Raw genomic sequence first — 25827 nt, 5'->3', positions numbered from 1 at the left:
TTGAGGCTTTTTGGTTCAAAACTTCAAAACTCTAAAAATATTTTCTAGATTGCGTATGTGGCCCACGGATGACGTGGTGAACCAGGTCCAGGCAATAACTGCAATAACCAGAGGCTGCTAATGGGCTTTTACGGGCCTGAATCTCTCTCGGCCCATTCGGCCCAAATTAAGCTAGAGATAGCCCATTAGGTATAGACCCAGTCCGTTTCCTGAACCGGTCCTTATGAGTCCAACGCGATCGTGGACCGGTAGGTTAGCTCTAGTCGACACTCGACACCACAATCCAACGTCGCTCTTCCTCGCATCTTCGACGTTGCGCGAGGGATCGGATCCAAAAATTTCCCGAAATTTAACCTCCAATTGTGTTCTTGATCTCTCGATCCCTCCGAGTTATATTATCCAACGATTTATTTCGGTAATTTTTGATACTTTCGTCTTTTTTAATTCTTTATTTTCTCGCGTTCGATCAAAAAATCTGCGCAGAGTAATTGGGTTTTTGGGTCATAGAAAACCCTAGCCGTGCATTTAGGGTTTTTCTTGTGATGTTTTTGTTATACGAATTCGATATCAAAATCGTTGTTTTCGTCATCTTACCAGCGATTTTGTTGATGAAAGAGCGAAAGAGTGCTTCTGCTTTAGCGCGTATACTTGCGAATTGTGCTTCTCAGGTTAGTAATCGGGGTTTCAATTGACATTCCGTGCATAATATTATTCAACAATAGTTGGTAGTTAATTTTAATCTGAGTTCTGTGTATATTGATTAGATTTGAGTTGATCGTTCCTGATCTCATGTTCTTTCTGAAACTAGAATTTCTGATAGAAGGGCAAAATTGTAGGTACTCCTGATTTTAGATGTTATGGTTCTTTTTTGGTCAAGCACAAGATGCTGATTACGATTTGATTAGAAAAGTCTTTGACGTCTATCCTCTTTAAAAATGGTCAAATCAAAATTGCATATGAAAACTGAATAGTTTAATAGTCTTCTGAAACCAAGAAGATCTGATGCAATTTGGACCGAGGATGTCGTAAACTTGCTTTGCAGATGAAGAACCCTAAGGACATGCTTCGCTCTTTCTGTTCGATTTTGTCGACTCAAACGTCAGGATTTAATGGATTTTACGTGCACGTTCTTTTACAGAAAATGAAAATAGTGCAAATTGAGTGTCAGGATTTAATGCCTTTGTTTTTTGATTTCTCGATGCTCTGTGTTGAAGGCAAAAGAATATGGAAGATGCATCACGCTGAAGGTTCCAGAGATCGAACATCACATGTGTTCAAAGGAGTTTTTGGCACTAAAAGCGTGCATGCAGAATTCGGTAAACTTTCAATTTCTTATAAACAAGAATTCTTAGAATTAGTGTTTATTTCTGCTATATTCTTTATCTGTTACATTATAATAACGAATTTGTGTTTCTTTTAAAGATCAGAAACAAGACTTGAGGCTGAACTAGGAGATTCATTGACATTGTGGATTTCCATGGTCGTGTTTTAGAGATTAAAAATTCTTCGTCTGTCAGATTTATAGTTTGTGTACTATATCAAGCCAAAATCTGTACCTGATTTTTAATGCCAAGAAGACATGTTTGGAAAAGTATCCTCCGGTCAAGGCCGAGTGAGCTTGAGTGGTTCAGGTGCCCTCTCTCATGTCTATATTCAGCATCCTCTCCTTCGATGCAACATACCTGAAATTCAGGGGCTATTCTATGATGATGGGAATAAGTTAATTCTTGCACCAACTTCTGATCAGGTATCATTTGCGTTACAGGATGCAGCTGGTTTCTTTAATTTGTATGAAGATAATATTTGAAAAGTAAATTGTTTTGAATGAGTCTTATTTTGCAGGTTTTGTCATGGAAAATAGGTCAATCTACGCAACTCGACCCTCCCAATTCTGATCCGATTGGTGAAGGGCCTGTTGTATCTATAAGATACTCTTTGGATCAGAAGATCATAGGGATTCAGCGATCTAACCATGAGGTCGAATTCAGAAATAGAGAAACTGGGCAGGCCTTTTTTAGAAGATGCAGGCCTGATTCCGAAAGCATACTTGGATTTTTCTGGACAGACTGCCCTTCCTGTGATATCATATTAATAAAAACAAGGTATGTAGTTTGCTTTCCTGATTTTAGAACGCCTGTGTGGTATGGCAGCTTAGGCTTGGTGGGCACAACATTGTTGATTGTGGTCTATGTTATGTACTTTGTACTTTGTACTGATCAGTATTTGAAAAGGCGCGAGGCGCGGAGAGGCGCAAGACTCTCCTGGAGCCTAGGCGCAAGGCGCACTGCGAGGCGCGAACCGCAAGATTGCGAGGCACGCATTTACTAAAGCTAGTTTAATTGATGTTCTACATTAAAAAATTCCAAAATAACCATCAAAAAGTCAAAAAAAACACATGCTTATAGTTTAATTTGATGTTCTTGCTGACACTACTGCTGTTTTCGCTACTGCTGCTGATTGCTTGTTTTTGCTGATGTTCTTGCTGACGCCACGCTGGTTTGCTGCCGCTGCTTTCTACTGCTAGCGCAACTGCTTCTAGATGCTCAACAAGGAGAGGATGTGGGAGAACAAGAGACGGAGAGAAGGGGGCGAGTGGCTGATTTTTTTAGGGGTTTTTTGGGTTTCTTTCAAAATTTTTTAAGTATCTTATCGGGTTTAAAGTATAAGATGCAAATTCAAAACCCGACAATCCGAAAACTTGAATTTTTTTTCGATTTCTTTTAAGATTTTTTAAGTATCTTATTGGATTAAAGTATAAGATACAAATTCAAAACCCGACGACTTGAAAACTTCAATAAAAAAAATCCTTGTAAACTTGAATATTGCAAGGTGCGCGCCTCAGGCACGCCTCGCTCCTCAACAATAGCTCTGTGCCTCACTATTGCTGAGCTGCTGAGGCCCGCGCCTCACGCCTAGGCGCCGAGGCCTACGCCTCAGGCGCGCCTTTTCAAACTATGATACTGACATGTAAAAGATGTATGATGCTGTACAAGAATTTAATAAGATGACTAAATGTGTTTGAGTCGGAGTATTTGAACTTTTATTGGCCTTCAATTTTATCGTAGATGTTCTAAAAACTCTCTTAAACTCAAAGTTTGAATTAAATAAATGTCCTTAGTTCTACTGCTCTTATGTTTGTTTATAACTAACATTTCATTTGATGAGATAAAATAGCAACTTCCTGACAGCAGATTAGTTTGTGTAACTGTCATGACTTACAGCTTTATGAGTTTATGAAATATTCATAGTTATATTAGAATGTTAATGTTAAGCACATAACGAAAATAGAAAAAGGGAGGAAATTTTAGTGCTGATTCATCTGTAGAACCTGAATGTTTCATTCAGAGTTTAGTTTTTTAAATGTTGCCTCTATTATGTGGCAAAATAGTTTCTCATTTTCCTGGAATGAAGCTTTTACACAGTGGCATAGACCTGCTTGTCATTGAGCTTGAATTGAACACTCTTCAGTTGGTGGAGGCTAAAAAATTTAGTGTAAGCTGGTATGTTTACACACATGAGAGTCGGATGGTTCTTCTTGCTTCTGGAATGCAGTGCTCTATATTCTCCGCATATCAGGTAAGAGGTGATATGATTTGAATAATCAGTTGCACACATATTGTCTAAGATTCACTTTTGGTTTCATCATTCCGTGAGACTCAAGACTCCTGCTCATGTTTTGTTGCAATAAAGGTATTTTCAAATAGACGTGCATTCTTTAACCAATGGTTCCTTTTTGATGCCATGAAGTAATGCTTTAGCTTCAGTCCCTTTGATTGACTCTGCGCTTATGGAGTTTGTAATATTTAAAGAGTTTGACCTGAAAAATAAAATAAATGAAAGGCTCTAGGTTTTCTAACATTATAGAGACATAAAAATCAAAGAAAGGTAATACAAGTCAAGAAATGTATCTTTCGTCAGATTAGATATTGTACGTGATTCTTCAGGCCTCTTTGGCCCTGCTTCTGAGGGGCGACCCTTCTTTGGTGAGAGTACAGTTTAATATGTAATAACGATAATGATGGCTAAATCTTATGAAAATATATCAAATTGAAGAACAATTACTATGGTTGTCACTTGCTGAGTAACAAAATTTCTTCGGCACTAAATTTTCACTTTTCTTCAGTTCTCATCTGGAGGTATTGTTCGTCTGCCTAAGTTTGAGATGACTATGACTAAATCTGAGGCCAACCAGAAGCCTGTTCTTGCTTCAGATGATGTTCACATTGTTACCATGTAAGTCATCCCTAAAATTTCATTGCCCTCTTTTTTTCTTTTTTTTTCCTTCTTGGAAGTATAGCATTTGAATAAATGTTTTGTCAAATTCTCACAGCTATGGTAGGATATACTGTCTTCAACTTGATAGAGTTGGCATGGTTCTCTACTTGTACAGATTCTACCGTGATGCTGTTGTACAACAGGTATGACCTGTTCAAAGATTCCATTCTATGATACAATACAGCCTCTCAAATTTTACTGGATTCCATCATATTGCCATATTTTTGCTGCATCTTCTACCTAATTCCTTTTTACATGTATAATCACACGTAGGGTACTCTGCCAATTTATTCAAGCAGAATTGCAGTGAGTGTTGTAGATAATGTACTTTTGGTACATCAAGTGGATGCAAAGGTTGTCATACTCTATGACATTTTTCTAGATTCCCTAACACCAATATCTGCACCACTTCCGCTTCTGCTGAGGGGAACATCTGGTAATAGTAGGCAAACAGGTCAAGTTGAGGATAGTCTTTCTACTTCATATGGAGGAATGCTTTATGGCGATTCTTGGAATTTTCTTGTTCCTGATCTTATTTGCGATGTTGATAATGGCCTCTTATGGAGGATCTGTTTGGACCTAGAGGTGAGTGTCTTGCTCATCAAAGGTTAACTCTCTTCTCTCTGGGTATAACAAAGATCAATTTGTAGTGTGTATGGTTTTGAATATCAGGCTATTGCGACCAGTAGCTCAGACGTTCCTTCAATTCTGGAGTTCTTGCAGCGTCGAAGATCTGATCCGAGCATGGTAAAAATCATCCCGTACATCTATGTCCATGTTGCAGGTTACCTGCTTTCTTCATAGAGATATTTACACAATTGCAATATTATCTGTTGCATATAACTTTAAATCCCTTGCAAAAAATTACTTTCTTACATAGAGATTTCCTTTTACTGAATAGAAAATTTGTACTAATACAATATCAACTTCCTCATGAATTGGATGACTCTCCAACTAAAGAGTATTTTTTAGGAAAATGCATTTTCCGAAGGGTAAATATGAAAATCCGTACAGTGTATAGATGTAAATAGATGATTTTGCGGGACGTGTAAGCTCCTGTTTTGAATTAGACCTGTATTATTCGACACTAACATAATGACACTCTGAATCATATTCAGATTAAATCATTATGCCTCACAATAATGCGTACTGTAATTCTGGAAAGGAGGGCTATTACTACAGCTGCAAGGGCGATAGATGTCCTTGTTGCTTCTCATTCTCACGAGATGAAAACTAAAAACGCACTCCAAGGAGGAGAAAGGAAAACATCAGAACAAACCCATAATTCAGGCATGAGACAAGAGTCCCTGACCGAAGTAGCGAAGGAACCAACAAAGGGCACGGAGCATGAACCAGTTGAAAATTCTGTAGAATCTACTACAAGGAGAAATTTGTTGGGCTCAGATTCTGACAATGATACAAGACGGGAAATTGGGGGAATCAATTCAGAACAGTTTCGTGGGAAGTCCTTGCATGCTTCAGATATTGCTGAGTTCGAACAACCATCGCAGTCTGAAGGACCTGGGAGTAGCCGGCCATTGGCTTCCCACCAGCAGGGATCTCAATCCACTCGCGTTTCAATTTCACCCAATGAAATGTACCACTTCGTCTTTGCACATGTCGAGGATGAAATGGGAGGAGACCCTTCTTACTTGGTTGCTATCATCATAGAGTTTTTACAGAGGTGCGTTCAGTTTGTTTTTTGCGAATTTTGAATTACTCAAGAAATATTGTAATGCTAGCAATCATGACTCATCGAGCAACTAATTATTGTTCAACATGTTCTCGTACTAATTAAAGTATTCTAAACTGCTCCAACTCGCAGTGTTTCAAAGGAAAAACTCGCAGTTCATGCTAACCTTTATGTGATGATGATTCAACTGCTAGCCCGTGCGAACCGTTTTGCTGAAGTTGCATTATTTGTATCAAATAAGGTAGTATACTTCCAACTTCGATGTATATTTATTGCCTCCAAGTAAGCTTTTATACTTAGGCCCTGTTATATTTCTTTTCTGATTATTTTGTGCTAAACTTTCAAGTTGGTTTTATCTTTTCATTTTTACACCTTTACGAAATGTGATGCAGTTATGTAAGCCTTTGTCGTAGTTAGTCTATTACCTACCATTTGTTATACTGGTATGAAACTTACATCTGGATCCGACAACTTTAGGTATTTTTCGTAAGAATAAATAGTTAATTACACACAATCTTATGCAGATATTAGAGCCATCAAAAGAAGTTGCATTTCAACTTTTAGAATCAGGTCAACAAAATTTACTGGCTCGGAAGCTGGGGAGGGATATGCTTAGGCAAATGTCGTTGCATCATGATTTTGTCATCGCACTATTGCAAGATGGATACTATCTCGAGGCTTTACGTTATGCAAGAAAATACAAGGTATAAACTCATTACTTCTTCATCCTTTCACCATTTTTCAAAGGCCTGCAAATAAAAATTTGTGAAACGAACGGTAAAATCAATAGTAATTTCCATACATTTGTATCAGTTGTAACTCTCTATCGTGCTGCAGAATTAATTTTGTCGAGATGAATCATTTGTGATGTAAACTTGAATGTTCAGTCTGTACAAAAAAAATATTGTGTTGCTAACACGAGATGCCTGCTAGGTCATCACGGTGCGACCAGCCTTATTCCTCGAAGCAGCTTTTGCCGCCAATAACTCGCAGCATCTTGCGGCGGTGCTGAGGTTTTTCTCAGATTTCACACCGAGCTTTAAGACCACATCAGAGTATGATAGGTATCATCGTGTCCTGACTGAGATTAGCTGAGTGGTACTTGCAGCATTTCTTGTGATTTTTGGAATTGACGTTATAATTTCTTCTGGTGTTTTGTCCCCCCCTTGTTTTTTTTGGATAATGCGATAAATGATACTACTGATCACTTGCTCTCTGGACCTCTCTATCACTCTTTTCATCATGTAGGGAATGAAAAGAAGAGAATCATCTCTGGTGCTTCATGACTTGGTGCGTGATGTGAATTAATCTCTATTGTGTGTGTGTGTGTGTGTTTTTTCTTTCCCTTGATAATATGTCCTGAGAATTTGTTTCAATCAAACTACAAATCCTTGCAAACCCAAGATTTTATCTCATGAGGAGAATAGATGATCAATGAAACAAAGGGGAAATATATTATAAAAAAAAGCGGGGGGGGGGGGGAGAAATCTAGATGAGAACTCTTGAATTTACACAACACAGCTATTTAACATAATAACATCTATAAATTATTATGTTGACACAGTGGGATTATTGATTGATAGGGCATGCTCATACTGGATGGATCTCAGAAATAGCAGTTTGGGTGTTAGTTGGATTAGTAATCAGCTAATTTAATTTAGAATGTACAAAGCCCAAGAGCCTCTTTTTTAGTTTTATCGTGTGTTGCATTTTTAACATATACTGGTCTACGGATGATGTGGTAGACCACGACCAAGCAACATTGTCGTCGATGTTCCACCAAAAGGATATTTAGTAACTCCATACTGCGGGCCCTCACCGTCTGTTGCATAGTATCCATAGAACTTGTGCACATTAGATGACAAAACTTGTGTGTTGTATTTGGATATACAAAATCATCCACAACTTCATGAATAGCAGGATTATGCAAAAGGGTTCCATTTGAGTGAGAGATATTCTTTTCTCCCACATTTTAACCCATAAAAAAAAAAAAAAAAAAAAAAAAAAAAAAAGAAGGAAATCCCGTCTTTCTCCCCGCTTCGCTTTTTCTCTCTTCGTTGGCTTTTGGAGACCCAAAAAGCGCACACATGCTTCTGTATCTCCTTCAACCCACCACCACCTCTCCCCACCACCACCACCACCACCACCGTCGCCATGCCCCATCCCCCATCAAAACCCTCTTCCTCCCCTCCATGGTGGGAGTGGGAGTGGGAGCTCCTCCTCCTCCTCCTCTCAAAACCCTAGCGCAGAGGCAACCACCCAATCACGCGAGAACTGGTGCGATCGCCTCTTCCTTGCTCGAGAGCCCTGTTCTCTGGGCTGGGAGGCTCTGCGTCTACTATGCCCTCATCAAGATCGGCCTCGCTGGGTCTCACTCCAATCCCTTCCTCTCCTCTCCAGGTCTTGATTCCTCCTCCTCCTCCTCCTCCTCTCTCTCTCTCTCTCTCTCTCTCTCTCTCTCTCTCTTCTGTGGTAAAAATGTATGTAGCCTCTCTTAATTGTAGATTGTTTTGAAATGTGACCCTCGACTTTATTTTTTTATTTTCTTTCTCTTGATTAAAATAAAATGTGATTTTAGAACCAGTGAATCTGACTAATTGAATGAATCACTGTTGGATTCAGTTGAAGTAAAAAAGTGGAGGCGGTGTTGATCGAGAAAAGTAAAGTTGAGAGGCTTTTTCTAACCGGCCCAAATAGTTGAGGAGGTTTTAGTACATGTGCGCACTTTCTTTGTGCATGTTCATCTTAAGTTAACCGTTTTGTATTTTTGTTTTGTATTTTTGTTTTCTTTTTTTTTTTTTTTTTTTTTTTTTTTTTTTGGTGTGTGTGTCAGAGATTGGGGAGGGTGATGGTGGTGGTGATTTGGGGTTTTCAAGATGGATTCAGGGCCTCCAAGGAAGATCAGGTTTGTGGGATTTTTTACCCTTTTTCTTTTTTCTTTTATTGTTTATGTGGTTGGTTGGCTTAATGAATTTGGCTTGTTAGTCGCATGATTTAGCTGAGATTAGTGTGTTAAGATTAGTGGAACATGGTATGTTGAGTGCAATTGTTTGTTTTTTTTTCCCTTTTTCAGTAAAATGGTTGAAAAGATGCAACATGAACAAGCCAACATTTTTGCACTTGTTGTGCTTCTTGGATATGTGCTACTTTTATCCTGTAGGAGATTAGGCATTATAATCTCACTAATAGAGGTTTATTTGCTTAATGGATCATACATGGCTAACCCGTAGGTTTTTTTTTTTTTTGTTTCCTCAAATGAACTTGGAAATTTTTTTTTTTTAAAAAATGTTTCATTAGATGGACTAGAATGTTTAGTACTGTGTACTACCTGAGTTTATCTTCAAGAAACTTGCTACAATTCCAGATTATGCGTACCTAGAGTCTTTTATCTAGCAATAGGATTTTATATAAATTAAGCACTACGCAGATGGGATATATGAAGTATCTGGTTGATCAAAGATTTTGATCGGGAATGCAAATCCATTCTGCGTTTCTCTTGTGGCTAGGAATTGGATTCTTAAGACCATCTAAGATGGATCAATTGCTTTTGCTCGATGACAGATGATAAAGAGGCGAGTGATAGGAGGAAGCTAGTTAGTAAATGGCATCCGACGACGAAAGGCACACTTAAGAGGAATTACAGAGTACCTTCCAAGGCCGAAGGCCGCCGGCTTCTTAAGGCCATTGCATCCTTACTCTCTGACGATGACCACTTTGTAGATGCTACTTCACACAAGGTAAATCTCCTCCATGGAGTACTGTTTTTATACAAATCTTTCTACGATATGCTGCTTTGCGTTGTTCCTTTAAATTTGTTTTTCCCTTTGTCAGTAACTGCTCAAAAACAAGCTATATGTGAACATTCCGTGTCTTTCTAACATGGCATCTGAAAAGTCCCTACTCGAATAGCGTTAAGTCAAGTATTTGACAAACAAAGAGTCTAGAGCGAAGAAGAAAGTAAAGGTTTGCAGACCCCAAAAAAGCTTCAATTTGAAGTTTCTACCTCTATATCAAGTGCAGAGCTGTTGAGGAAAGCTGTTTGGGCTTTACTAGAAACAGCGCCTTCTGGACCCCAACCAGGCCGACCAGGCTATATTTTACTTTACACCCGATTGTTGTGGTGAAGTATTACAGCTACTTCTGTAGCGCACATTATTTGCAGTTTTTAAACATCGTTAATGGGAAGCTCTCGTGGGCTGTTTAGGGCTGTCAAATAAGGAGGGAGAGTGCTCACGGAGAGAGCGTATGTTGCCACAACGTGAGGGCGCTGTTTGATGAGCTCCCGACCCCTCACCTGGTTGTCGAGATCACTGCTTTTCCTGCCGGACCACTTACAGAGAAGGATTACGTGAAGGCCGAAAAGCTCGAGAGGGTGTTGAGATCTGGCGCTTCCATTTGAAGTAAAAAACCTCATTCACCTTCTTATACTCAAAATTCTCTGGCAATAACTTTTGTAAATATACCGTTGTCAGAATGGCTAATCTTCTTCAAAACTGTACCGGCACTCACATTAGTTTGAATTTACATTGCTGCTTTTACCTGCGTGAATCTACGGCAAATATGTAGTGCTTTTGTTTTGCAAGCTAGGTTCGGCTGCTAGTAACAACACTACGGTTTCCATGTTATTGACTTCAATGGAAAAATAAGTTAATAGATTATGAAGAGAGATGCACCATCGCTAGGTTGGTTATGTGCGACAAGTAATATACTTTCCACGTGGGCCAGCATTGGTTCAGCTTCGGTTACATTCTCTTACAATGTTTGTGAGCTAAAAGCACCAGAACATTTTGATGAACACTTGCTGCTAGTCACAAATACGCAGAAATTCAATTTACAGGACATGATACTTAAAAAACGAGATGACGACTTTCAGTTTTTGAACAATGTTCAAGGTTTAAGCCGTTAGGCATGAATATTAATTCGACAACCGAAGACGTCTATCACGATAGGAAAAATGTCAAATTGGATACTGGAAAACATTGAAAAGAGCACAAGGAAACAGGCGCTTTGCGCAGCAAGGCGGTACGTTGCTTATGGTCATTGCACAAAAGTGAGAATGTAGCTCCCAGAAATGCAAATATCAAGCTACATAACAAGACCAAACCATCAAGAGAAAGTGGCGATCGACATTTTAGCAGTCGGATTTTTTCTTTTTCTTTTCTATTTTAAAGGTATTACAGTTAATCGAATTGGATTTGAAGCTACAAAATCCTCGATGCCAACAAGTATATTCGAATGGCAGAAGTAACAAAATGCCACTCGTATCTCTGATCCGTCTGTCCACCGCAAAATGTCCAATATTTCAAGAATGACAATACAATTTTTCTGCAGCAGAGACAATTTCTTTAACTGAACACACCTCTTAAATAATAAAGACAGAGAACAACTCAACCCTGCCATCGAAATAAGAACAACACAGGAAGGCAAATCACTAATTCAACATGACCTATTTCACGTCGTGGTTAAGGCATAAATCCAAGTAAATATTATGCATAGAAGCCCAATAAGAACCCTCTTGTTTATTTAAGGACAAGGATGCAGTCAGTAGTTATCAGTGCTGTAGTAGGCCAAAGTAGACATACTTCCGGCTCCGGTTGCAGCTACTATATTTCCAACTAAAAGAGAACAAGAATACAAGTAAAAAAGAGAGGAGATTTACAAGAGGATTGCGACTTTATACAACCCGGAGGCTTGAGCAAGAATCTGAATGACCTGCATTTTGTCGAGCCTCGTAGGACACTAATAACACCCTCTAATACTTACAGAAAGCCACTGAAAACCAGCCATCATCAGCTCTACTAGAAAATATTTGAAGTTTGTGCAATTAAGGATTTTGTATGCTAAAAAAATTATAACTGGCCAGCAATAGAACTTGGGTATCACCTACGTCGATGCTGAAGCTGAGCTATCCTATCAGCATACATTGGGAGGCGCACTATCTCCAATATCTCACTCAGAAGCACGTCTTCTGTAATGTTGTCGTTGATGCTCCTCATTACCTGTTATTATATTAGACAGCAGTATTAGTATTTGAAATATATAGAAATATATTTTAAAATTTGTGATTTAGCATCACATAGCACACAATCATGTTTCCGGAGAGATGATTCTACTATTGGGTTTTTTCTCTCAGGATCAATGTCATATTAGACTGTCTTATAACTAACAATTCTTTTAAAGCCATTCTAATATTCAATTTATGCTAATCATCAAACAGCAATCCATCCACGCCATATTCTAAAAAGAATCGAGACCTCAACTCACTGCCTACAATCATTAATGGGGAACTGGGAAAGAAAAATAAAACATGCTATTGTACATGACCTACAACAACTGGAGTGCCCCAAAATTAAAGGGGGAAACAATGGCTCTTTTCTATGCAATATGGATGGAATTTGTGAATTTAGCCAACAAACTAGTCGCATCAATAGAGTACTTCAGTTTTCTTAGATCCGTGAATATTAATCAAGACGAACGCTTCAGATTCTGAATGTAAAATAACATGGTCCACAATGTTTTGCAACACAGTAGTCACACTCGAATTGTCCAATTTGCATCTACATGATGTTATGAGAGAGAGAGAGAGAGAGAGAGAGAGAGAGAGAGAGAGAGAGATGCCTTTCGGTATGTGTTTATGTCATTAGGAGTTGATTTATCAGTCCTGACACGCATGCAGATCCAACAGCTCTCCTCTTGGTCCCACCCGCATTCAATAATCTTTCCTGATAGGGTAGAAATATCTTCTTGACCTGTGCAAACAAATCAGGATATCTCAAGTCTTAACAAAACGAAAAAGAAAAAGAAAAAAAAAAATTGCACAACAAAGATGCCATACCATGTCTAGCTAGATAAGTCATCACAATGACAACCTCAACTGACAATGGAAGTGACAAATCAAATCAAATCCAATCAAACACATGACATATCAACTCAACTGAAAATGAGAATCAAACCTCAAGCAAGAAAAGCTTAAATTGGAGAGGCTTATTGAGCAAATCAGTTCAATTAAAGTAACAAGAAGTACAGGGACGATAACATTGCATCATAGATTTTTAAATCCCGAAAAACACAAAATGGCAAGAAAATGGAAAACAATCGAGCAACTGGATTGTGGGGATTAGAAAATAGGGAATAAACAAAATGATCAGTACCAATTCTTGAGATGACAAAGAAACCACACAAAAGGAAAAAAAATTGACAGTAGTATTTATATTTACCTCCATATATGACCCGAGATCCATCCATGAGTTTCTTCTTTCCTCTTTCATAAAGAAAAAGCAACTGGCGGTTGTCACTCCCCATCTGCAGTCATAGGACTCAGTAAATCATACACACATTTACACAAAACCAATGGATTAACCACCTAAATAGTTTAGAAGGCAAAAAATAAAAATAAAAATAAAAATAAAAAAATAAAAAATAAAAAATAAAAAATAAAAAATCAAACCAATTAGGTAGCAAAGTGAAACAAACCTCAAATAAGAAGTCAACTGAATTCATATCTGGGTACTTCCACTTCAGAAGTCCTTCATGTGTACGACACACATATGGATCATCCCAACCCTAGGGAAAAAAAGAAAATAAAAATTGATTATTTCAAAGACCATAAGAGACAGTATGGTATAAAAACTATGCTAGTAAACCTTAATTCCAAGCACAAAAATAGACCATTTAAATAGCTAAAGCAAGACTACAAACTTAATAATCAAAATTTGCCTGTTAAAGCTAATAAGGCGTTGAGAGCATATTCTATCAAACTACTACAAGAGATGTTCTTGCTTTATCTGGCCCTGCCAGAACCTTGATGTACGGCAACAGAACACCAAACAACATGACTTGAGGTTACAAAATGCAAGTCATGCAAAATGAACCCTTGAGGGTGGAAAGTAAAAAGGGGGATCTGCTACATGAGGAAAAAAAAATTGATGATCTAGAGAAGTTAATTGATAGCTCTACACGTTCCAGACTTGAGTAATTCTTGAAATTAATATTTTCATTAGTGCATTTTCAAATTGTGTTGCAATATCCCGCCAGATCATTAAAGTGTGTATATAGCTATGATGAAATTGACATAAAATTAATTCCTGTCAATTCAAAATCTCAGATTCAAAACTTAGAAAGAGTTGATAGCACTTATTTAACTTGAAAATTTTAGCATCTGTCAACCTTCAGAAAACCTTTACAGTGTTCAATAAGTAATTAACGCAAGAAGACTGCTCAAGGATAAAAAAAGTACCTGAAATATAAGGCCATCAGCTGCATGCGAAAGTCTTGGGATGAACTCCTGAAGCAGCTTTACAACAGTTGATAATAACCAGAAGTCCTTCCTCCTAACCTGTTCAACTCTGGGAATTAATCAACTGTAATGTCAAAAGATATAATTTTATGTTTAACGTTTGAGACAAACACAGTAGCAATTCCAGCTATTCAATTCTACATACTCCAAATGGTTCCATGTCATATCGATATATTGGATTGCATTTGCCTTCACACTCAAATTGCTTCTTCTCATAATTTCGAGGCCGAATTATTTCTTCCTCAAGTAGCTTCCATCTTTCAGAGAAGGGCAACTAGACCAACAAACAAAGTACGAATCATGACATGTTAAGATAAAACATGCATGAAATTGGCAACAAAATTAGATATTTATGACCAATTTGATGTAAACAAGAAACATAAGACCAGCTCCTTATTTACTAGAAAAATGATAGAGCTGATATCAAAACTTAGCTTGGTCAAGATGTAAGGAAAACTGGCCCACAGGCGTATTTAACAAAAAAAAAGGGTCAAGAAAATGTGGTGAGAAAAGCAAAACTTACCAAGAGATATCAGCTAACAATATTATTACTAACAAACCAATGGTAGAAAAACCAAAGAAGGATCACAGAATAGGCAACTCTAAAATACAAGTTATTAAAAATATGTAAAATCAAGTTATGAATCTTAGTTAATCCCAGGAATAAATGGAAAAAGGAGGCGTAACATCAAAAGCTCAACAACAACTGAGAAGGCAACATTAATCTCAAGACTAGTTCAAGAAAGTACGCTGTTCCACTTACCTTTATTTTGGAGCATGAATTAATTGCCATCAGATCATATGCTAGATATCTTCTCTTCAGTCCAGCGTCAGGTATTGTGTCAATAATCATTTCCCCATCAATCAAAGTCATCTCATGAAAACCCTTCCAAACGATAAAAGGAGAAAGGTAAAGCTCCGAATATAAGCTAAATGTGTCTAAACATTTTACAGAATCATAATTTGGTGCTTACTTCATTTATATTCTTCAAAGGAAACCGCATCTGAACCCTTCTAAAGCGAAAATTTCGATCAATCAAGTAACAACCATCTCTCATGATAAGCATCATATATCGTGTCCCATCAGCTTTCCAAGTAGCATAATAATACCGTTGCCTTAATAGCTGTAGGTTCTCCCTGCACATACAGTAGACAGATTATAAATGGAAAGATATGGTTAACTGAAGGGGAGCACTAATCCAACTTAGCCTCACAAAATATTAAATATTTATTTAGCAGAAATAAAATATCTTTTCAGTATCATTGTTTATTATGCTGAATTGGATAGCAGGTATTAAAGTCTAAGACTTTCTAAAAATTATATAAGTGATAACAATCATGTGGGAAATACCTAAATGATAATAAAGTTTACTGTTTCAGAAAATAAATAGGTAATAGTTGCAACTAAGCAAATTGAAAAAAACCAAGAAATGCCTAACGCATACTGCATAAGATGCACTAAGAATATCTCAAAAATTATATGCATGGGAGAAGTGTGCTGTATTTGCAATAGATAATAAAGATTCAGTATCTTAAAAGATTAGATGCTTGATCTAACAGTAGGAAAGAATAAAAAGCCACAATAATATAGGGACGTAAATGTAAAATGTATACCTGTTGAGTGAAACAGGATGTGATCCTGGAAATTGTAAATTGTTTCTAGGCCCTCTTGCCTATAAAACAAAAAATATAAACAAGGGAGCAGATAATAAGAAAATCAACTCAACAAGCATTAAGTTCATTAATTTAGAAGTATTTTGCAAGCTTGCATTAAGTTCATTAAATTAGAAGTATTTTACAAGCTTAAGACCATTTATAAGCAAGCAGAAAGAAATTATTCAACAACGCAGAAAGAACGAGCACCATGACAGCAGTACAAGGATAGAGAAACTTTTATTTCACTTTAATCAATTGCATCCATAGAAATTATAAGAGGAAAACTGGTAATGTTTACCAGCCTACAGATTAAAATAACTCATATGATATAAAAGCTCAAGGCAAATATTCAGGAAGGATAATTAAAGATTATTCAAAAATTTTAACAAGTGGTTATGAAATGATTGCAATGACCTTAAAACTGAGAAACATCACAAGTAAAAAAACAAAAATACTAATTTAAAAGAAAATAAATATGAAAAATGCTTTCAGCAAAAAGCAGGCCATAAATGCAGTGTTTTCAAATGCTTGGTGTATTGCATCATAATACAAAAAAACAACAGTGCAGAATGATTATTGAAAGATGCAGAATGACTATCGAACGATGCAGAATGATTGTTGACTGAATAATAATCAGAAAATGATACGAAGAGGTAGATAAGATCGAGATCGATACCGTAGGAGTTAGTTCAAGCAAACGATAACATATCTGTTGCAGAACTTCTTCTCGGTCAGAAGGAATTGCATCTCCTAAAACATCATCATTCGTTATCTTTTTGTTCTCCACATTTTCCTGCCAAAAAAAAAGAGAGAGAAATAAAAAAGAACATACTTTCAGAAATAAAAAAGAACGTATCCATTCTCAGAGCGAGAGAATATTATAAATACATATCCATATATACTACACCCCTGAACCATATATATATTTAGCATTCAGGGTTCAAATATACCCAAATACATATATACAAACCACTAAAACCCAGACCCTGTACATATCTACAGTTCATGTATATTTGTAAGAGTGTATGTATGTATAAGACTGCATATAAGTATGTACTTCTATGTATATTATCCAAAGCAGGTCCATAAGATTTAGAAAATTTTGGCCCAGTGACTATCCGTAGCAAGGAAAAAAAAACATAGCAAGCACAGATATTACAAAAAGTGTGTCAGTGATCCTATGTGATTTCAGCATTTAAAGCTTTAACCTGATATTGAGAGAAAAATTGTTGCAATTAAAGAAAGTTCTAATTTCTAAGAATAGATGATCCTATAATCTTTCCTGAACTGCTTTACTTGTTCATCATGCATCAGCAGGTCTAAGCACATCAAAAGAAATTCTGGTTCCTTTCCGGCAATTTTTTATAAATAACACAGCAGGATATAGATAATTTCAGAAATAGAATATGTTAAAACCAAGAAGAAACCTGAACAATCATCAAGAAGGATAAAGCAATGCTCAATAATATGAACTTAAAAGCACATAATCTATAAAATGAACAGCAACTGAACTAGTACAACATTACCAATATAACCATATGCTCACCATACCAAAAAAATATGCTCACCGTACAACATAAAGTGACCAAGTTTTTATAGAAGGTAATGTTCCTCATTACACTAGCAAGAAAGCAAGAAAAACTGGTACTAGAATATAGATATTACTGCTAAACAGAATTGAAGATAGCCTCGAGGGAAATATTCAAGTAACGCTTACATGTGAAAGGGCTGAAGGGTCACCATTATCATCACCATCATCATCCTGGACAGCTTCACCATTTAAATCAAGATCGGAGGATCTCTTCCACTCAGGTGTGGGAGGACATACAAGATTCTCAGGGCTTTCATGATAAAATGTATACAGTGCTTGAATATAATCCTGCTTATATATTCCTGGAGGACGCTTTTGAGCGAATATATGCAATGCCTGACAGCATAAATAAAATAGTTCGAGAGAGCAAAGTTGATCATGATGGAAACAAGGAAATGTGAAAATTGCGTACCTCGGCAACACTTGACAGATGTGTGCGCATAAGGTAATGAACAATCATAAAACCTGTACGATTATGCCCATGAGTACAATGGACAAGGATATATTTGGGATTCCTCGAATGCTTTTGGCGGTCAAGGAACTGAAAAACCTGAAAATTACGCAGCAGGGATTCAATAAGAAAAGCAACAATAAAAGCTCTTCAAACCAAATATATAAAGAAAACATGGCAAACAAAGTAAACCACGAGTGCCCATGGAAGAAAGTACAAAATTGCTCTCTGACTAGGCATAAGGATATCTGTGCACATTAAAGTCAATATCTACTAACAATCATCAGATTTTCAGGAATTGACTGCAGCCTTTTGACTCCTACACCCTTTCTTTATGAATGGCATTTTCTTTCAATATAAGGGGGGATAAAAAGTACGTGAAAGCTGAAGCCTGAAGGTATAAATACCACATGAGAAAAATAGGAATCTAAACTAAAACTATGACATCCAAAAGCAACAGAAATCAAAATATAAGCTTTCCTTGAACAGATAGATTAGAAGGGATCAAAAGAAGGAAAGAGGCAATACAAGAAGTGAAATTTAGAACGTAGTTCGACAATTCCAGACATATCTACAAGTAAATCATACTAATATTCCATCAAATTTGCTGGGAAAGGCTGCCTTTCACAATTAGTTAGCCACCCTCGCACCGATGGAAAATACAAGAAATTTACTAATCTACCACAAATGCAAACAGATATCTGAGCAAAATGTGGTGCAGATAAAATGGAGCAAAAAAGATCTGCAGTTAACTCATTACAATGTAATTGACAATCAACTAAAGGCCACAAGAAGCAAGGTTGAATAATGAGAAATCAAGTAGTTACCACATTAAAAAATATGTTCACTGACTCATTATCTGGTACAGCATCTCTTCCCTTGCATTTGATCTACAACAGAAAAACATAATCATTTACAAACGGAAATTACTTTAAGATCTGACATAAAGTGCATATTCAAACTTTCTCACCTTGCGATGCTGAATACCTAGATTTTTAAATTCCGAAACTGAATAATAGCGATCTGTATTTGTCAAATCAACCACCAAACCTAACTGGAGAAAGGACACCAGAATATTTAATACTAATAGTCAACAATTATTGGAACATAATCACAAGTGGTTTCAATCACACCATGTAAACAGCAGACTTGGAAACATTTAAACGTAGCTTTTCGAAATGACAATATTGGTTTTAGCTGCATATTCACAAATTCATCTCAGCATTTCTTATTCAAATATCAAGCATCACAAGATTAGAGGAATGACAAAAGATAATTCATTCATGCATCATGGTCATAATAGATGATTAAAGCAAGAAAATAATGAGCTAGAACCTTACATGTCATCAGAACACTTCTTAATGCTCAATAAATTATCTTTAATTCAAAACCCAAATGAAACAAATTACCAAAAGAAGAAGAGTTAAGATAAATATGCAGCACTTCACTTATAATCAAAAGACAGAATGACTGAACATCATGAATTGAAGTTTAATGAATGATATAAGAATGACAGCAGTAATATTAACAAATCACATAAGACACTTACTTCCCGTCCGGCTTTTCTAAGCTTGTTGATAATTTGTTTAGAAGAATATCTTTTGCCAGGCACCACACTTTCATTATATGACTCATCAAGAGGAGCTTTGGAAGGAATTATTTTATCTATGCACTCCCCAAGTGCAGGGCAATCCAACCAGCCTGTAAAATCAAAAAAGAGCATACAAATAACAGGCATAAGTTATAATTGGACTGTTGAATGGCCAATTGAAAAGAATAAAAGTACCATTAATCACCAACAACTCCAAAACAAAGGATAAAAGAACAGAAAGAAAGCAAATAAAAAATCTTGATGCTTGATAAATAATTAAATGCAATAAGAGAGAAAACCGAAAAACAGTAAACAACCTCTATAGGCATAAAACCCATTACGCACGCTGATCGCCAAAAGACCAAAAGAGGGGAGAAAAGACAATAAATTTTCTCATCTGCGTTTCAGAAAATTTCTCGTTTTCATATTTCCTGCTTGCCTTGTTCAGACATGCTAGAATAAAACAATTTTTCTATTCGACAAACAAAATGAAGAAGGACGCAACAATAATATAGAATTTACCATATGCAACTAAGCTACTCCAGGACGAAAAAAACAAGACCTCATCAGCGGAAGCTCAAGAACAACAAAAAGGTATCTAAAATGAAGATTCAGTAAAAACCAAATAATGATAAAATACATACCTTGAGGAATCTCCCTATTTCTTCCACAAGGTCTAACGCTTCTGCTTTGAGGCAGGTAGTCATTCCTTGGTTGTGAATATCGCCTTGGTCCTTCATCTGGGTATTCTCTTTTTAATCTGAGGCGCCTTTCTTCACGTTCCTAGAAAGTAAGGGGTCCCAACAAATATAATAATACAAACATGTTAATGTGCATACATTTCATGCATAAGAAGTACAAGCACATTGAACATCATCAAGAAGTACAAATAACCAACAATACAAGCAACGACTTACCGCTTGAGAGCACAGAAAAAAAAGAAAAGAAAGCTTTGGCAAAGCTACCAAGGATATACAATGATCAACCTCAGTATTAGCTCAAACCATTTACCCACTCACTCCTAATAATGGCCCAACTTAATCTAGATGATCAAGACCTGTAATAGCTTACTAGAAAACGGCAGCTGCAGAACAATTACTTGATGAATTATAACACACCAAAAAGCATAAATTACACGAGCGGTAATTGATAGAAGTCATGAAAAGAAATTACAAATTTTTGGAAGAACCACTGCCTCTAAGGTAGCCGAAAGTTGCATTTTCAATGATGCATAAAAGAGGAATCATGTTCCCTATCACAAACATTGACTACTTAGACGAGCCAGTATTAGCTTGAGATTCTAACAGGATACGAATTTATTTTGTTTAATGTAAAGCCCATCACACACTACAGTTAAGTCAAGGAACAAAGGCTGCATGTATGCGTGTTTGGAAAGACATGTCAAGGAACAAAGGCCTTCGTGAGCTTAATGTAGCATAATCATAAACCTAAACAAGGTATTTTTGTGTACAAGACTAACAGTAGAATTATTGCCTTATTGGATAGTCGAAAACTCGAAATATTCAAACTAAGCAATAAGTCAACTCCTATGCAATCCAATTCACCCACAAGTACCCATATCAAAACAGACAGCTAAATATTTTAGGGAAACGATATACCCTTCGCATGGTTGCCACTGCAGACTCCACGCGTTCCTCCTGTATAAGATCACTGTCAATCTGTTCTTCATAAGGCTGTTCATCTTCTTCAGGCAAAGGTGACGCATTTAAATCCATTGAAAGGATCATTCAACATCAACCAGCACATAAATTTTCGGGTGCCTTCATGAATTTTAAGGTGAATACAAATGATAGCAATTGTTAGCTTAGATTCTAGAAATAAAAGAAAGCTACTTATGAGTATCAAAATATTTAAATATGAAGCTTAGATGAGATCATTAGAAGAAATTTAAGACATAGAACACTAAACCAAGTAGCAATGTAAGAGCAAGTGATGATGCTAAACAAATAGCGCACACCAGCAAAATCACCAAGAATATGCTTGACAAGTTCCTCATAACTAGCACAAAAGGGTAAAAGCTAAGGGTTGGTCATCGGGGTAAACTTCCAGTAATAAGTAAATACTGCTATGTCACCAATTCTCACTTGTGCCAATTCTCTCACACATATATCCACGACAAAACCGATATATCTTGAATATTCTATTTTTTGGTACCAAACATCTACTGCAACATTAACCCATTTTTTCTTGATAGAAATAAAATCATTCAAAACCTTAACTCTTTTGCTTTTTCCTCAATCCTCCTCCCTCCTTCCCAGCACAAGAAGGCCCATAAATAAATATCCCCAATGTTTCCCTCCATAAAACACATCAAATATATCTCTACTGGGAATGAAAACCCAGTAGACACCAACAAGCATCTACCCAATTAAAAACTCTATCGTCAAATCTCTCTTGCCTCCTCTTTCTTTCTTCCAGAGAATCTCCAGCTGCATTTTCTTTCTTTTTCAGGCGCCACTGATCATTAGCTAAAAGAGGATGCAAGATCCCATCCGTATTATCCAACTTATGCCAGACAAATGAAACATATTTAGACACCTCTGATGAGCTCTGAAGTGTTACGCTTTCCTTTGAAAACAAGAAAATGAGTTCCCTTCTCCGGCATTACCATGTTCTAACCTTCGATTGTAGACTCAAAGGGAACAAGTTTTTTTTTTTTAATCAATTCTGCAGTTATCCTTCCAATTCGTAAGCTTCCAGCCTACAAAACCTTATTGCGCTCGGATCCTCGCATTCGACCTAATTCAGGACCTGTAATTGCATATTTTTGCCAATTTAGCGAATAGAGGAAAACTCTTCGCGCTTCCCCTTCTGATTTCGCCCCACAAATCTCTGCTACCCGAACTCACGAAGATGCCCCAAGGCACCCACCATGAAAGCAGTATCAGCCTCCATCGACGAACCTCGTCGTGTTCCTCACGATTCCCTTCTTGTTGATTGGCACGAGTTCCGATCGGAGGCGGCATGGAGAGAGAGAGAGAGAGAGGCGTAGAGAGAGAGAGCGCGCGATGGATACAGAGAGAGAAAGAAAGGGAGAGAACGGGTGTACCTTCTCCGGCGACGGCGGAGGAGGCGCCGGCGACGGTTCTACGGCGCCGATCGGAGCTCGGGGTTGAGGGGAGAGAGGTGACGTAGGGGAGAAGGGTTTCGGGGAGTGGGCGAGAGGGGGTCGGGGGCCGGGGTCGGAAATTAGGGAAGCACGAGCGGAGGGGGAGTCACTTTTATAGACGGGTCCGTTTCGGGCTAAAACCCGTCACGGTTCAACAAGCCGGTCCGGTCCGGTCCGGTTCTGCCGGGTTATTCGGCGGCCGGTTTATTAGTCGTAGCAATCTACTCACAAACCAAATTTGTTATTCCGAACCGCTTCAAAAGCCGAAAATGCTGTAGGTACCCAGAGATGCTCACGTAGCAATTTGAATCGTCCGTACTAACCAATCACAACTTGCCACATCACATCTTGCAGCATTTTGGTATACCCATAGCAAGAGTGAACAACGTTGTTTGGAATTGGTTTTTTTTTTAAAATCTGATCACTTAAATTTTTGGGGCCAAATTTGGCCCATCCCAAATAAAATACACTAAAATATGTGGGCTGAGTTTCTTTTATTTTACGCCCAAACACGCTCCATTGCACTAAATATTGGTGGAGCCACATCAGGCCCAAATTATATGTGAATTGGGCTGGCCCGAACTTGATCCATCCAAAACAGGCCAAGTTATATAGTGAAAAGTTTGCGAGAATTCGATTCTTACATGAGTTAGGTATAGATATAACGACCCGATCCGCTACCAATAATAACTTGTTGGGCCCAAACAGCCCAAAATACTTAAGCATATTATTACATACTCCCCTCATTTAGACCTTGAGGTCCACGTCAGTCCGGCCCAATCACATACATAGTCCTTCTCACACTTTTGGCACATGCGTTAGGTATACATATAACGACCCGACCTGCTACCAATAATAACTTGTTGGGCCCAAACCATTTGCCCAAAATGCTTAAGCACAGTTATTATTACATACTCCCCTCATTTAGACTTTGATGTTCTCGTCAATCCGGCCCAATCACATACATAATCCTTCTCACACTTTTGGCTGATTATCAAGCGGCCCAATGACATACATAGTCCTTCTCTCACTTTTGGCTGCTTATCAAGCGGCCCAATGACATACATAGTCCTTCTCTCACTTTTGGCTAAGCATCAAGCTCTGATACCAAATGTAACGATCTGAACCGCTAGCAATAATAACTCGTTGGATCCAAACCACCGGCCCAAAATACTTAAGCCCAATTATTATTACTAGTATGTCCGTTACTTATAAACTCATTAGACTCTTCCACATTATCTGATGTGGGACTATTGGGATGTCACCATACATTTCCTACAGTACCTGACACATAGGGTCCTCAGTGCATGCTAGAGCTAATGAGCGGCGAGATAATTCTGTGTGCAAAAAAATTCTACATTAATGAGCTTTGGATCAACCAACCAACAGTAAGTTTATATATATAGAAGAAAAGAACCTATACCTTAGAAGCACCTTTTCTACTTTAACTTCCCCCCACTTAATCGAATTTAAGCAATCTCTCTATGCCTACTCAACCATAACAATTGCCCAAATATGAAGTTCCCCTCCAGTGCACTATCTCTCCTCTTTGCTCTCCTCCTACTGTATTCAGGTACTTTGCATAACATTTTGATGCATTTAGCAACAACTCTTTTGCAACTTTAACTTACAAGAACCCTGCATTTGATAGTTATGGATCGCAATCGGCATACCGGAATACACTCCGATCGGACAGCAAATCGAGTGCGTGCGTAAGTGGTGCACCAAGCGCGTGTTTTTGCACCTTCTTTTGCTTGGGTCCACCAGTGTAGAGTACCTGTTTCAATGTTACAATTTGTTAGAATAAAATGTTTACGAGGACTCGCGGTAATATGCTTGCTTCGGGCTGTCGATTTGTAGTTGCTCGTCTTTTCCGGTGACTCGAGTCGCCACAGTTGAGGGTCTTTTTTTTTCTTCTGTTTCCTTTTTCGCTAGTTTTAGATTCAGATAGGATCATGTAGCAATATCAAGGGTGTATTGCACTCGTGCTGAATCTTGTATAAAAATTGGAATAGAATGATATATGTGCTTGTTTTGATCGCGGAGGTGCTTGTAATGTTTCATTGTTGTTTCTCTTTGTTCTTTTTTTAAAAAAATTTAATGACTATCATAGATATGCTGAATATTTTGTGCTAGTATCATAAGTAAAACAGTAAAAATAAGCAGAAGAAACATATATATATATATATATATATATTATATATATATATATATATATAAAAAGTGGTGCTTTCCATTTGGTTTTTCGAATTCGACTTTTAAATCGACGATCGCGTCCGTTAGAAGTTGATCTAGAATTTTGAATAGCCTAGAAAATAAATTTTGCTGATTGTTTCGAATTCATTGTTGCCTAGCGATCGAGGGCGCTCAAAATCAATAATGTTAACCGCCGTGAGAGCGGTTGTAAGTAACGGTTGTAGAAATATCCAAATGCAACATGAAATTTTGATGTAGAAAGATTCTTTTTATACCATATTTAAAACAAGATCAATACTTTAATCTAAAAATTTAGATGTCCATATCCATCATATTTGTGGTAAGATATTATTTTCAGCCGATTTTTTATTTTCAGTCGTTGAGTTTGAAGGCCATCTTCAATAACTAGGCAAATGTATCGAAAAATTGCAAATTATTTTCTAGATATTCAAATAACTCCTAGATCAGAGTCTAACACGGAGCGATCGTCGATTCGAAAGTGCCGAACATCGGAACAACAAGTGGAACACGAGACCTCCGTGCTTCCATAACACTATATATATATATATATATAGAAAAGAGAGAGAGAGAGAGAGACGAGAGAAAGAGAGTAGGCACTTACCTATCGTAGGACGACGTTGCTCCGTCTACTAAGTTGTTTTCGATAGTTGCGGCTTCCAAATCGAGGCGATCGTTTCCATTAACTTGATCGTACCACTTATAAAAGTATTTAGAAATAGAAATTTCATAATTTTCGATACCAATTTACCTATCAACTAAGTAGTCTAAAAGTGAACGGCTGAAATAAAAATCTCATAAAAAAAGATGATAAAAGATTTAAGATTCAAGATTCAGATATACTAGATCTTATTCTAATAGTGAAAAAATTTCTATAAAATTTTCATCGGGTTTGGATTGTTTACACCGTTAAATTTCAACACACCACAT

At 37.3% G+C, this 25827-nt stretch overlaps 3 protein-coding genes across 11 annotated transcripts; 2 read left to right on the top strand and 1 right to left on the bottom strand.

Annotated features, from left to right (window-relative positions):
- LOC109721316 (uncharacterized protein C18orf8) lies at positions 236 to 7980 on the top strand. Of its 7 annotated transcripts, XM_020248866.1 has the most exons (16): positions 236 to 415; positions 598 to 668; positions 1215 to 1316; positions 1423 to 1747; positions 1843 to 2102; positions 3423 to 3576; positions 4124 to 4233; positions 4331 to 4418; positions 4549 to 4860; positions 4948 to 5022; positions 5394 to 5959; positions 6101 to 6209; positions 6493 to 6672; positions 6902 to 7032; positions 7217 to 7258; positions 7552 to 7629. In XM_020248866.1, exons 4-15 carry the CDS (start codon positions 1580 to 1582, stop codon positions 7221 to 7223), a joined length of 2160 nt encoding a protein of 719 aa, XP_020104455.1. In that variant the 5' UTR covers positions 236 to 415; positions 598 to 668; positions 1215 to 1316; positions 1423 to 1579; the 3' UTR covers positions 7224 to 7258; positions 7552 to 7629. The 7 variants fall into 7 exon arrangements, with proteins under 7 accessions (XP_020104455.1, XP_020104450.1, XP_020104449.1 ...); XM_020248861.1 differs by lacking the exon at positions 7217 to 7258 and having other exon boundaries at positions 1428 to 1747; positions 7552 to 7980; XM_020248860.1 differs by lacking the exon at positions 7217 to 7258 and having other exon boundaries at positions 7552 to 7980.
- Positions 8017 to 10516, top strand: LOC109721319 (protein prickle). Of its 2 annotated transcripts, none has more exons than XM_020248869.1 (4): positions 8017 to 8368; positions 8802 to 8873; positions 9530 to 9705; positions 10173 to 10516. In XM_020248869.1, the coding sequence occupies exons 1-4, from the start codon at positions 8056 to 8058 to the stop codon at positions 10365 to 10367; spliced, it is 756 nt and encodes a 251-aa protein (XP_020104458.1). In that variant the 5' UTR covers positions 8017 to 8055; the 3' UTR covers positions 10368 to 10516. The 2 variants fall into 2 exon arrangements, with proteins under 2 accessions (XP_020104458.1, XP_020104459.1); XM_020248870.1 differs by lacking the exon at positions 10173 to 10516 and adding an exon at positions 9800 to 10166.
- LOC109721317 (mRNA-capping enzyme-like) lies at positions 11163 to 22756 on the bottom strand. 2 transcript variants are annotated; one of them, XM_020248867.1, is made up of 18 exons: positions 22624 to 22756; positions 21173 to 21334; positions 20198 to 20336; positions 19512 to 19663; positions 18933 to 19016; positions 18790 to 18852; positions 17924 to 18061; positions 17638 to 17847; positions 16597 to 16713; positions 15879 to 15937; positions 15239 to 15401; positions 15028 to 15150; positions 14410 to 14538; positions 14205 to 14303; positions 13442 to 13531; positions 13186 to 13270; positions 12587 to 12717; positions 11163 to 11967 (listed from the first exon to the last, which is right to left on the bottom strand). In XM_020248867.1, exons 2-18 carry the CDS (start codon positions 21299 to 21301, stop codon positions 11848 to 11850), a joined length of 2031 nt encoding a protein of 676 aa, XP_020104456.1. In that variant the 5' UTR covers positions 21302 to 21334; positions 22624 to 22756; the 3' UTR covers positions 11163 to 11847. The 2 variants fall into 2 exon arrangements, with proteins under 2 accessions (XP_020104456.1, XP_020104457.1); XM_020248868.1 differs by lacking the exons at positions 11163 to 11967; positions 12587 to 12717; positions 13186 to 13270; positions 13442 to 13531 and having other exon boundaries at positions 14205 to 14313.

Source organism: Ananas comosus, linkage group 15, assembly GCF_001540865.1.
Source record: "Ananas comosus cultivar F153 linkage group 15, ASM154086v1, whole genome shotgun sequence".
NCBI classification, from domain to species: Eukaryota; Viridiplantae; Streptophyta; class Magnoliopsida; order Poales; family Bromeliaceae; genus Ananas; species Ananas comosus.
Note: the sequence above shows the minus strand (reverse complement) of the source record. Positions and strands in the feature narration are given on the sequence as shown.

Excerpts from the sequence above, each read along its gene's own strand:
- LOC109721316 (XM_020248863.1), top strand. The coding sequence starts at position 1,580 with ATGTTTGGAAAAGTATCCTCCGGTCAAGGCCGAGTGAGCTTGAGTGGT. Across the intron at positions 4,234-4,330 it reads GATGTTCACATTGTTACCAT|CTATGGTAGGATATACTGTC; the intron begins GTAAGTCATCCC and ends AAATTCTCACAG. Across the intron at positions 5,023-5,393 it reads GAAGATCTGATCCGAGCATG|ATTAAATCATTATGCCTCAC; the intron begins GTAAAAATCATC and ends AATCATATTCAG.
- LOC109721319 (XM_020248869.1), top strand. The coding sequence starts at position 8,056 with ATGCTTCTGTATCTCCTTCAACCCACCACCACCTCTCCCCACCACCAC. Across the intron at positions 8,369-8,801 it reads TCCCTTCCTCTCCTCTCCAG|AGATTGGGGAGGGTGATGGT; the intron begins GTCTTGATTCCT and ends TGTGTGTGTCAG. Across the intron at positions 8,874-9,529 it reads GGGCCTCCAAGGAAGATCAG|ATGATAAAGAGGCGAGTGAT; the intron begins GTTTGTGGGATT and ends GCTCGATGACAG.
- LOC109721317 (XM_020248867.1), bottom strand. The coding sequence starts at position 21,301 with ATGATCCTTTCAATGGATTTAAATGCGTCACCTTTGCCTGAAGAAGAT. Across the intron at positions 20,337-21,172 it reads CAGTGGCAACCATGCGAAGG|GAACGTGAAGAAAGGCGCCT; the intron begins GTATATCGTTTC and ends CTTACTTTCTAG. Across the intron at positions 13,532-14,204 it reads CTGATGGCCTTATATTTCAG|GGTTGGGATGATCCATATGT; the intron begins GTACTTTTTTTA and ends TTTTTTCCCTAG.